The sequence below is a fragment of the Zonotrichia leucophrys genome, chromosome 8 (genome assembly GCF_028769735.1).
Source record: "Zonotrichia leucophrys gambelii isolate GWCS_2022_RI chromosome 8, RI_Zleu_2.0, whole genome shotgun sequence".
Classification (NCBI taxonomy): domain Eukaryota; kingdom Metazoa; phylum Chordata; class Aves; order Passeriformes; family Passerellidae; genus Zonotrichia; species Zonotrichia leucophrys.
In genome coordinates this window covers 13842058-13855264 of record NC_088178.1, presented here as the reverse complement: position 1 = coordinate 13855264, position 13207 = coordinate 13842058, and the positions used below count along the sequence as shown (strand labels likewise).

Sequence of the window (13207 nt, the reverse complement as noted above, 5' to 3'; positions counted from 1 at the left end):
AAGTCTTTAAAAGCCAAAATGAAGTCCTTAATCCTTTGGTTTCCAGGTTTAACAGGAAATTATCTAACTACTTCAGAGAGCAATCATTCAGGTATCTTACTTTTCCCCGTTTATTTTCACTTAACCAATTTAAAAATCTCAAAAACAATGACAGCAGGTAGACCTGTCAAGTCATCCCTATAATTTAGAACTGAGAATACATTCAAGCATTTGAAATGTTGAATACACATTTTTCCTGGGTTGAAACCTTGTTTTAAACCACAGATGACTGGTAGTGTCCCAGCCCAATGATGCAGAGTTTCAGTGGAACTGGTCTCCTTTAACAGATATCAATTTACACGCAGAGAGAACGTGTTCAGCCTACCCGACTTCTCCGAGATACAGGAAGCCCCAGTGACGAGCCATTGTCTACATCTCCCATAAGGAAGTCTGAAACACTGCCAAAAAAACAAAGAATTGTGTTACTTCATTACTTTACCTCACCAAGCAATTCTGTAACACTGAATTCAGAAATTCAGATAGTGTTACTAAGTCCTTGAAAAGCTCTACAAATCATTTTTAGTAGACATGTTATATTCTCTGCAATTTCTATACTATCCTAGATTTCCTTATTAAGGAAAAAACCAAACTGACAAAAACCCAAAACAGTAAAATGTTCTAGATGTATCTAATTAAAATTACTTTATCAGAAAATAGTTGTCCAAAAGAAAACTAAAGCTTTTGTTATTATTTTGTCTTAATTTGATTCAGCTCCATTGAGTTCTTTAAAAACTTGTTCTGGATTCCAACTTACACGTTTCCAAAATTGAGTGCCAATCTGTCAATGGAAGAAAATATTTCACTGAAGAGTTCTCTCTTATTTTCTTCATTAACTTCTTTGAAGTTCACCGCTTTAAAAAAAAAAAAAAAAACAAAAACAAAACAAAAACAACAAAGGGTGAGAGGTGGGGTCAATTAAGCAAGTTTACCAGGCCTAGAGACAAATTTTATACACAAAGTCTCCTACACAACATGCAACATTATGCTTTTCTGAATAACTGAAAAAACATGGTTTTAAAGAAGATTAGCAAGAAAGTAAACACTAAAGAAAAAAAAAAAACCACCACAATCCAGATGCTTCCCACAACGAAATCAGATTACTTTTGCACTTCCTGTATCTTCCCACTTAAGGAGCAGCTTTGTGTGGAAATGTTGGTAATGCATGAACAAAAACAGTCATTTACCAACCAGAGTGCAATCACACAAAGCAGCTCACCAAGGCAGTCAGATATTGGAACAGCTGTTTCTTTTCTGAGTAGAAATTTCAGAATTCCAAACAGGAGCAGCAGTTTGTGGGGGTGCCTCCTCAACTGAATGCAATCCAGAATCCAGCATTTCTGGCCTGAGTACAGGCAAGCAGAAAGTTATCAAAAGGTGGTGTCCACTGCAAAACCCTTCAGTTCTTAGCTCCACAGTCTGGCAAAAGCCCCTCAGTTTTTCCTGTTAGAAGTGGGGAAGAAATGCAGCATAACTACTGGTGGTCCCAAATAGGAAGAAGAGTGTTGCTGGACAAATTAGATGGTTTAAAGTGGTGATCAAGTACTTAACTACTCAACACAGCATTCAGCACACTTCTATAAAAAGCTGGAATAATGAGACAAGAATGATTCATCCAGAGTTTCTATTAACAACTACTAAACAAGAAGACAGAGGGAGAAAGGACAAGACAAAAAGCACGACCATTTTTGTCGGGTTTCAACTTAACTCCTTAATCAATGGTGACTGGGAGATCTTTTGCAGAAAAGCTGCATATATTGCTTTGAGCTGAAGCTGTATCCTCTGGAGGGAAGTTTTTCCCAGAGTTACATTGTGAGAAATGACAACTTCACATTAGTATTTTTTTAAGGTTTTCTTTTTTTCAGCTTACTGTTTTTTAAGTTTCTTTTTTTAAGCAATGCAATATTCTTAATTCTCTAGACTTATGTCACATATGCTCACACCTATTTTAGAGGTACTGCAATGACACACATACAGGTACTCAACCCACATCACTTTTTGCAAAATCTAACAAGGTTAGTTTGTCTTCCTTACATTTCAAGTACAAATAGAATACAATGACTCATAGAAGTAGTAAAATTAAAATAATGTTAAAATGTCGCCCATTCTATACAAATTTTCTCAGCAAATTAACAGGCTTTAATCTTAAAAAGTATTCAAACTTCCTGCCAGGTGCCTAAATACTAATGGGTAACAAACAAAGAAAGTACAGTAATCTGCTCCCCCATTAGACTTCCTTTGTGAAAGGAAAAGTTTTTTACCAGTAAAGTAACACAGTTAAATCCATTCCTTTTTACAAAGTATGTCAACAGACTTGATCAACATTTTATAACAACTATTTCTATACAAAGCCATTACAGAAAATACATATTTTTCTCATGGGCTATTTTTACAATTGCAAATACAAAATAATGTTGTAAAAAACAATTTTCGCATATTATAACAACATTACCGGTCTCTGTTGACACAGCTCATTACTAAATTACAGCTTCTCCTAGCTCTTCATTCAGCTACACTTCGTAATTACAAAAAAAAGAAGCCTCTGGCACTTTTGTTTGAAATGAGATTCGATAAAGCTCCACAGATTTTTATTTATTTTTTAAATAACTTCGTAAATAGCAGTGGATTTCTTTTTTTTTAAGTTCAGGTTAGTTGAAAACCTCAGCTTTGCAGAAATAATGTTGTGCGTAAGTCTAAACTTTGCATTCCAAATCATTAAGCAGCAACAGTCACAAGAACTATTGATTACCAGTCCCTAATGACTGGAAAAATCATTTAAGAGCTGGCATGAAATGCAAACTGTTTCAAAATTAGAAGGAATTAGCAAAAACTGTCTATGTATTCAAAGCACTTACCATGGAAACATTTGTATATCCATTAGCTGCAGTGTCTTCGGAGAGAGAGCACTTCTTTCACTTAGCTAACAAGACATTAATATAGAGAGCCTTTCCCTAAAGAAATGCCGTCTGCTTCACTCTGCCTTCCTGTTCCAGGAAGGGTTTTGTTAAGCTTTACACTTTATATGCCAGAGGAATCCTTTCTTTTCAGGATCCATCACAAAAGGAATAACAAATCTCAAATTTTTCTGATTTACTTCTTTTCACTTTTCCCAAAACAGGTTAATCTAATCTCTTAGTAATTCAGTAGAACACCACCAGCTTTTTTCTAGCTTACCACCACTGGAATGCTGATGTACTTAACGTCAACTTTAAACCACGCACTCTCTTTCCCCAGGACATCCTGACTGCACACAATAGCTACTGACAACAATGAACTGTAGTGATCTTGCCATGTCTGGAAATGACAGCTATCTATCTATAGTTCTACAGATTTCAAAGCAAGAATACAACTAGACAACCCTTTAAAGCAAGATTTCAGATGACACATAATGAACTTCAAAAAATCATATGACAGTGGTACTTTAAATGTGGATCTCTATTTCTAAAGCTGTCTTCAAACAAAGGTGGGTTTGGCAATCTCATTAAAATGCTGCAGTATGCTGCAGTGCCAGCACTTGGGTCATGCCATCAAAACTTCTTCAAATCAAGCACAGATCAGGCTGGGGAACCCAAAACAGCCATGAAAGTTTTGGAAGTGAGAATCCCAGAAGTTGAAGCATTGCCTGAGGACATTTGAGCAATGCTTCTAAAAACCATGAAGGAAAGGCTGCCAGCTGTGGAGACCCAAGGGCAAGCAGGGCCTTCAGAAGGGGATGGGTGGCTCGCAGTGAACTCCCAGCCCACGGGACACAGCCACGCTGGAGGCAGCACAGCCCACTCGCTGCCCCAAGCCTGCTGCCCACACACACGTGCAGGACTGACAGCAGCAAAGCTGCCTTGCCAGCTGCCTGCAGAGCCTGGACAAGCTCACAGAATTTGCTCTTTGCAGGTCAGTCTTCTCATACATGATGGATATATACGATAGCATCATCATGTATTTTCTTAGACAGGAATACATCCTCAATCCATGCTTTGCTAGCCGACTTATAAGAGGTAAGCAACCAGCTGACTGGCTTAGAACTGAGTACCTTTGCAACCAGTTTTGTCTTTAAACTCTCAACAATGCCTTCAAAAACCTTTCAGAACTATGTCAAAAACAAAACAACCATCAAGCAAACAAAAAACCCAACAGAGACCAAAAGACCACTCCCTCTCTGAAAACAAAGACTTTAATACCTCTTGTTATTACATCTCTTCTTCAAAAACATGTAAAATAAATGGGGAGAGGAACATAAGTAAAAAGAGTAATAGTGTGGAGATTGGAAATAGGCAGAAGAATATTCTTGTATTCTAGAGAAGATCAACAGGCTGTCCAAGTCCTACTGTTCTACTTTTGGTTCTTAGTGCCACATCATCTCACCAGCCTCCTCAACTTGAGCTGGATGCCAACAAGACAATTTCAAGTAACTGTGTCCTACTCTTTCCATAATAAATTTTGCTCTGAATGAACATCACAGATACACCAAAAAACTCAATTACTTCAGTTCAGCTTTTTATTTCTTGTTTGAGGTATTTCTTTTTGATGCAGAACTACTACAAAAAAGCCTATGCTTAAATAGCAAACTTCTACAAGTATAATTTTCAGCTTTACCAGGAATCAGTATTCATTCTAGTGATTAAGTCAAAGGGTGTAATTAAGAGCAGAAAAAGAGTACAAACTTGAATTCAGCATGGGATCAGGAGAACCATGTTCTCTGGGGCCATCAACTATTTAAAGGCACTGAGTGGAAAAATAACAACTATGAACATGATGCTGTGCCAGAATGGGAAGTGACTTACAGAAATGGGAGCCTAAACATGTTCCAAGCAAGATGCTTTGGTAAGTCTCAATTCTTCTAGGTCAAGTGAGGTGCCATTTAAAAGACATTTGTCACGAAGCACTCAAGTAGGCATATAAAAGTAGTAGAGTCCAAAGAGGCCCAGTGAGGCATGTCATGTCCAAGATATAAGCAGAGAAATCAAATGTGTCATGCCCCACTCGTCTCACTGCCATTTTCCCTCAACCTCAGTCCAAAACAGCACAAGTCTGACAAACCTGTACTGCCAAGCATGATTCTCTGTAGCATGATTCAGGTAACATGATAAAGCTAGTTTTTCCTTCAATCTATCTAAAAGGAAAAGCATTGAACATCCAAAGCAGAACGAGGGGCACATTTGTCTCATTCCCATTGAAGGTCCTAAAAAATGGCCAAGAAGCTTGAAAGAGGGTCACATGCACTTCAATTTTTGTTAGCCTTTGAAATATTCACACATGCACTAATCTAAAGGGGGGTAGTCCATCTGTACTGGACATTTTGATTAAAGCACAGTGCAACTTGTCATAGTTAGGAGAACACTTAACAAGACACTAAGACTTCATGAGCCACTAAGGTTCCAAAGTTATTGCAATTGATTTAATGAAGAGCAAAAGGCATTTGTTTGTTATAATAGCAGTATGTCACTACTTCATGAAGTTCCAGAGAAAACCTGGATTTGAAACTCTGACATTATGCAAAGACTCAAAAACCAGGAGGTAGAATCATGTGTGAATCTCAGCTTGTTTCTATTTCATCCTCTCCTAAATAAACATCAGAATTTTCCATGTCAGGTTAATTTTCTTCCTATTCATAAATCCAACTACTGAGTGCTTCCATATCTTTTTATAGTTCTGTCCTCCAATGACAAGAAACAGATGAGTCACATGAACTTTTCATAATGTCACATTAACAAAGACAGGGAAGCCAGAGGAAAAAGGATACTGGATATGTTCTACCAGCTCCTCACATTCTTGTAGCTTCCTGTTTATTCAAAAGCTGCATTACCTCTGGTGAAATAACCACAGATGAAAACATGTGAATGCATGTGTTACACACAGGTCAAAGTAAGCAAATCTGAGGTCTGATATGCTTATAATCACCACAATGTGCTGCATTTTTATTTCCGCTTTCTCAGCACCAGCTGTCCTACACTTCAGTTTGAATATAAACTTGGAGCAGCAGGATCTTCAGAAAACGAACAGCTGTAAAAACCAAACAGGTGCTAAAGGCAAACTGCCTTCACATTTACCACTGATTATGTTGGGGGAGGCAGTCTGTTTTCATACAGCAAAGGCTTCGCTGTTCGCAGAGAAGGAGGACTGAAGTAATAGTCAAAGTGTCCTGAAGTGTTGAATCTCCCCATTTCCATCTCCAGAGGTGTCACAAATACACTGACAGGCATTCCCAAAATCTTTGTAACAAAGTACTTCTTTGTATCAACGGCTACAAATATTGAGGCAGCATTGTTTTTTTCAGCTCTTGTAAATGGCAGTTCAACCCCTAGTGAAAGAAGATTTTCAGATAGGCTGCTAAACTCTATGCAAGCCTTTTTTCTTCCCTTTTCAGTTTTAAGAGCTGGTTTTCTCCTTTTCAGAGGTAGGGGGCTGACTCATTCCTCCAGGAGATGGCAGGAAACCAGTCACCTGAGTGAACAGCTGAGCTCAAGTGCCCAGAGAGGGCCTCTATGTGTTGTAGGATCACTGACATCATCCTGCTTTAGACTTCTATGGATTTTGCATTTCATGCTGTTAAGCTTGAGAGCGGTTCTAAAACTATATATGATTTACTTGCATACCTTAGGTCACTTTTCCTCAACATTTCTTAAATTAAATAAATTGAACATTGTCTACGACCACTGAAATTAGGACAGAGGACACTGTCATCTTACCACAGCACTTAAGCATGGAAACAGCTTGTTGGAGGTGGAAGGATTATGTTTACTAAACAATGAACATGTTCACTGAACACTGACCACCACTGTATGTGTGAACTTCAACTTCCCCCATGACCAATGAGCAAACAGCCCCACAAGGGATACCCTCTGTGTTTCTGCTGTCATGTACAAACCTCTAAAGCAAGTTCAGAAGTTACAGTCCTGTCCCATGATCATTTGAAATACAGGCACAGATCTATAGGAAACTCTGTGTGTAACACAAAGAAAATGAGAAGTACTCTGCTACTACCTGCCAAGATCAAACAAACTGGCAAAATCATGTATCAATAGGAAGCATCCATAAGAAGCTTGGAAGAATTCAATATATAGGAATCAGGAAGCTAAACACATTATCATTTTAACTGATATTCCCACTTTACTGAATCAACAATACATTTCAGACATACTAAGATAAATAGGAAATAAGAGGGAAGGCCTAGACAAAGAAGAAAAACCATATGTGTCTCTGAAGGAAGATATCCTACATGATTTCACACGGTCACGAGGGAGAGATTTAACCCTCCTCAAAGCTGGTTCCACAGTAATACACCAGACTCCAGAGCAGGAAGAGCTGCAGTCAAAGGTTACACAGGGAAGGAACAGGTTTCTGGGGCTGGAGCAATTGAGTGCTTCATTATTTGCATTTGTCTGGCATGCTGAGAACTGCAGTAGCAAAGATCAACAACAGAAAGTATTTACATGTCTGCAACACTTTTGTTGCTATTGACACCTTTATTGACACATGGCTGCATTGCACTTGTGGAATTTATAACTCTTCAACTATGCAGATTTGGATTGCTCAGAGATTTCTTCACCTGATAGAAATACAATACCATCCCTACAGATTCAGAAACTTAGGCAAAGATTCTTGGCAAATCTCAAAGTAGATACATGCCAGGTTTATTACTCTGTGATATTATTCTGTGTTACTCAGGTAAAGAAAGCTTAAAATCAAAGGCTTATGCTTTTAGAATTCAATGTGGGTTTGCACTTAGCTTCCTATAAGCAGAATTTTATCACATCAATGAGAGAACAAGCTACTTAATATTACTCTTCATTTAGGGAAGGCATTTTTTTAAACAAGTATTACAGCATTATGCTTTAAAAAGCCTCAGTTTCTTCTGTATATGTAGAATTCTATCTATAATTCTAAGCCAATCAAGTCACTAATTACAATTTTCCATGAATACGAAAGACAGCAATTCCTTACCTTTTACTTTTGCAATAACTGTTCCTGCAGCACTAAGAATATCAACTGAATTTAGAGTCTGATGTTTATTTATCACTGCTTTTAAAACACGTAGTAACTCCCCCAGGCGCTCATGAACTACTTGATGCAGGCCATCATGATTTTCTGAAAAAAGTAAAGGAGAAACTTCATTAAAACAGTGAATTGACACCCAGTCACATTACAAAACACTTTGAGAGTATTCAGCTGCATGGAATTCTAAGCCATATTGAAGCTACTTCATATTGAGCCTACTTAAAATAAAGACATTGTTAAAAACAGAGTTATAGTAGCAGCTGCCAATAGTAAACTTTCAATATTTTACATAATTTACACAAACTTATTTCTCACAAAAACTAAAGCAAGCATACTTTATCAAAAAAGGAGGGGAGGAATTCTATAACAACACCCTAAGGTTTCTAAATTGAACCATCATTTTTTCTCATGTAATTTCACCAACCACCATTTTGATAATTATTTATATGAAAAAAGGTATCAACAAAAGCAGATTCTGATTGTTCATTAAGTAATTCTTCACCTGAGACAAATTCAACACCATGTAGGTATAGTTTGAAAATTAAAATTTCTGGCAAATGTTGGTTAGTTTTTAATTAAAGTATCAGCAAAACCTTAAGCATCTTTAGTATATAAGCCAAGATCTACAAAGGTCTGTCTTTAAGCATGTCAGTCCTGATAAGTAAGTTGAACATCTAAATTAGGCCAAATCAGAAAAATTCACAAACACACTCTAAGATGGTGATGCTTTTTATAGCACATGCCTCTTGCTGTGTGCCTCTAAATCCCAAGCTCATCTAAGTTTTTTACAAAATACTTATTGTTGCATGCACAGCACAGGTTAAACCACAATCTGTTCTGTTACAGAAGAGGTGCTGGTGCATGGAATTAAAGTTTCTCATGTGCCAGAGTGCTGCGTTGCAAATTGTGGTAAAAAGCTTTCAAATTCAGGAAAGTCTAGCTTATGAAAAAGAAAAAGAGGATCTAATAGAAGCTGACTCACTTCCCCACCGAGCAGGGCAATTCTGTGTTGTCTGTGGCCATGATAACAAACAGGTCAATACAGACAATCACAGTACACTGCAAATTGATCCAGTGCTGCTCAGAGAATAGTTTCAACTCAGAGCCATTTTTTTCTGGTGACAAGACATTATATTCAGGCTAGAGGCACCTAAATTTTTCTGAGGAATCCACACAGTACAACATGACACATCAGTATAGTGGATCACTGCTGTCAGGTGCAGGTGCGGAGGCTACACACAAATTTTATATATTTGTATCAGGTACAATAGCAAGTCTCCTAAGGACTACCATGCTTCAGGCTTTATTTCCTTACATGCCACGTATCAGCAGATCTTTTTTTTTCAACTCAGACTGGCTTATACATTGTCAAAGGAATAAGCCTTGACTCAGGAAGTCCACAAAGGTAAACACTATCTACCATTCACAGGCACTTTTCCTGCTGGAAGGGACAAGCAGGCTCTCTGTCTGTAATAGGACACACAAAAGTCTAGGAAAATCCATCTTAGTCAGCAGTAAATTAGGAAAGTTCTAAATAACTTGTTAAAAAAATGACCACCCAGTTGTGGCTTCATCTTCATTTACACCTACATATAATGATTTTTAGCTGACTCAATACTATTAAAATTTCATAATATATCTTGCCAGAACAATAGAGCTGGGCGGAAAAGGCAAAATAAGCGAGAAGGGGAAAAACAAAAGAAAAGTCTTGAAGTGGACACAAGTCCCTTCAAGTCTGGAACACCAGTAATAAGCTTCAAAGGGAAATGCTAATGGGAAACAACCACTGAGTTGAATTAAATGTTTATCATTCCATCCAGAAGAACACTATCACTAAAATAGTGCACTCAAGGAGGAGATTACTTATTTGTACTTTCAAAAGCAAAGGCTACACCCAACTGAGATTTCTTTGTATTCCATCACTGTATCATTTGTTTACAAAATATCGGAAACATTGTTTCTGTGCCTCCAGAAGACAAAAGGTCTGTGACAAGTGGTGCTTGGGGAGAGGTGGGGGCAGAAGGCATCAGGAACCACAACTACACTGCATTCACAATAACTGAGACCAAACAGACACTAAACCAGAGATTTCCTGTTCAGGACAGATTTAGAAACCTCAGGTAGCAAAACAGCCTAAATATGCCAGATGAACAGAAACAGCGTTTTAATGGTAAGAAGTCTGAAAATGGCTGAGATCAAAACAACAGTAGAACAAATACAGTGAAAGGAATGCACAAGGAAACGTGTCTCCAATGAGCTCCTGCAGCAACTCAATCTAACTGAAGTACTCACAATAAGTATTTACTTTCAATTTTTCTTCTGTCCCTTCTATTGCTGTAAACATTCATTGATGCGCATGAAATCAGCAAGAAATTCTCCACCAATGGATGCCATATTGTTTAAAAACCTCTCTCAAGCTTAACAGCATGAAATGCAAAATCCATAGAAGTCTAAAGCAGGATGATGTCAGTGATCCTACAACACTTAGAGGCCCTCTCTGGGCACTTGAGCTCAGCTGTTCACTCAGGTGACTGGTTTCCTGCCATCTCCTGGAGGAATGAGTCAGCCCCCTACCTCTGAAAAGGAGAAAACCAGCTCTTAAAACTGAAAAGGAGAAAAAAAAAAAAAAAAAAAAAAGGCTTGCATAGAGTTTAGCAGCCTATCTGAAAATCTTCTTTCACTAGGGGTTGAACTGCCATTTACAAGAGCTGAAAACAAACGCTTCCCAAATGAAAGCATACTCTGTAGGAGAGGGGAGAGAGAAGAACAGGGTGAAAAAGCATGCATTCAAAGCTGACAAGTCTAATATACAAGAATGACAGTACAAAGCAGCTGGAAAGTCTCTTTGCCAAGTCATCACAGTAGCACACTATTGTCACTGGCATCTCATTTCTCAATGGTTTTGGTCACCACATTTTCTAACCGCTCACACATCTTTAATGTAAATGTATAATCTACCTATTTTCTAATTTTACATATTTCTCAAAGGGAAGCCTTTGTTTAGTAAGTTTCTAAGCAATAATGTCCTTACAGCTATGGATTCTATTCATGCAAAACAAAATCAAATTTGCTCATCAAGCTTGTGAGCACCAGTCACCCTCCCTGCCAAGTCAGGGCTGGTCACAATACACGCAGTTGGGAAAGGCACTGCTGTGTCAGTTGGCTGGCATTCTTTTGTCTGACCCGATTTATTATTGGCCCAAACATTTCTGAAGTTGTTTATGTCAACAAATGTTTGCCAGGATAAGTTTAAATACAGAGTAACAGTTTTTCTCCCACTACACTGCTCTTCAGACCCATACAGGAGATGTACATGCAATTCTACTTTCTGCTTCTCCATGTAGAATATTAAGGCCTTTTAACAGCAGCAGACTTTCTCTCTACTACTCAATTTCCACCAGTCCCCAAAGAAGGAAACCACTAATACAACTATTATTTTGCTGTGGCTAACAGTTTGTTTAGAACGGAAGTTGGTCTCACTAAAGAAAGACAGGGTGGCAGTCTAGATAAAACAACTGAGAAGTAACATCTCTGCAAAATTCCTTGAGTCAGAATGCATGTGAGACTGTCAAAGCAGATATTCTAGTTCACAACAAGTAAAAGTCCAGCTTTCCATTAGGAGCCTTTTACAATTAAGAAGATGTGGTTATGTCATGCATTAGTTATGTCATGCATTCAAATATTCTCAAGAACATTATGTGGTGTGAACAACATGCTGGGCATACCCTCTACAGCCACAAGTTTATACACACAGAGCAGCTCTTCAGACTCAGGGAAGTCTACAGAAACTCACCTCACTGGTCAAAATCTCACTGTAAACAAGGTATCTTGGAGTTTTGCACAAATATCTTCTGCATCTACCTTCATAAACACACTATGCCTTCACTATGATCAGAATCTACAGAGAACTCACTCTGGACATTTCCAGTAGAATAAATGCAACTGATGAGAGCCGTAAATGCCCATGGTAGCCATCACCCTCATTGGTCCAGTCCTCATTCTGGGAGCTCCCTCTGTAAATCTGTTCTCCTGGGATCAGCTGAAGTGTGTGTACTTCACCTACCCTTCAACTGAAATATAATAATCTGAATTCCAATTTTAGGCACCATTTCACATCTTCTCCATTAATCCTAACCTCTCTCAGGCCAGCCAAATAATCTTGCAGGATGGTGGTGAGGACAAGCACACAAACTTGGAAACAATTTCCCAAATATCTGGATACAGAACTTTAATAAAAAGCTTCACCTTATAGGATGCAAACAGTCAGCTTCTCATCATTTTCAGTCTTTGAAGGACTCAGAAGAAAGAGGCTTGAGTAATAAACATTTCACTGTTCAAGACCAACATCTTGGCTAAGAGACCATTCACTATGTTTATTAAAAAATCTCATTTTGACCTTTAAGTGAATTATATCTGAATTATATATGTATTTTTATTACACTCTAGAGAAGGATTACACGGCATCACTACTTGTGCCACCTAGGGCAGGGAAAAAAAATCAGCATTGGAATGAAGCTGATCCAAAGTAAAACAGATTTTAGCTAAAAATGTCATTATTATCATCTTCATCTAGGTCCATACTGCATACTAGAACACTGTCAGCACTCAGGTCTGAACCAAATCCAGACTATGAGACTTCCCAGTGAGCATCACAGAGTAGGCAAAACAATCACACAATCATAAACTGTGTGGAAATCACCTAATTCCTACATCTGCAGTTTGGCAAAGTCCCAGATTAAACCATCATTTTCTTTTTGCCTGTTATCTCTGTCAGCCCCATTCTAACACAATTAACAGCCTGGCATATTTGTTTGATTTAACAGAGTTCACTATCACACTCAAAAGACCATAAGAATTAATCAACCACACAGTGAGCAAGTTTTACATTGATTGTGGTTTGACCATAGCAAAGTTACCTATGTCCTTGCACCTGGTCTACCATCAAAGCAGCTTTTTTTAGGCAGTAAATATATGAGTTAGACATGATTTTCATTGACTGGATGGATATAAAATGAACAAAACTTCTTCCTTTAATGGTGGTAGAGATATTTGTTGGTGGTCATAGTTCAGGAGTGATGAGAAAGCAACAGTTTAGCTATCACATTTCTTCATTATTTGGCTACATGCTGCAGATACAAGGAAAGAAACATTTTAATTCACTGAAAAACTCACTCAGAGA

The 13207-nt window shown here is 38.0% G+C and overlaps 1 protein-coding gene across 9 annotated transcripts in view; it reads right to left on the bottom strand.

Moving 5' to 3' along the window:
• Nucleotides 1–13207, bottom strand: part of ARHGAP29 (Rho GTPase activating protein 29) — a 48533-nt gene that overhangs the window by 18699 nt on the left and 16627 nt on the right. For 8 of the 9 annotated variants that reach the window (XM_064719840.1, XM_064719841.1, XM_064719838.1 and 5 more), the window contains exons 3-5: nucleotides 7975–8118; nucleotides 794–890; nucleotides 365–437 (exon numbers count right to left, since the gene is read on the bottom strand). In XM_064719840.1, coding sequence (XP_064575910.1) covers nucleotides 365–437; nucleotides 794–890; nucleotides 7975–8118 — 314 coding nt within the window. Of the gene's footprint in view, nucleotides 1–364; nucleotides 438–793; nucleotides 891–2891; nucleotides 2980–7974; nucleotides 8119–13207 lie in introns of those variants that run through there. The other variant, XM_064719842.1, reaches the window with a different exon arrangement.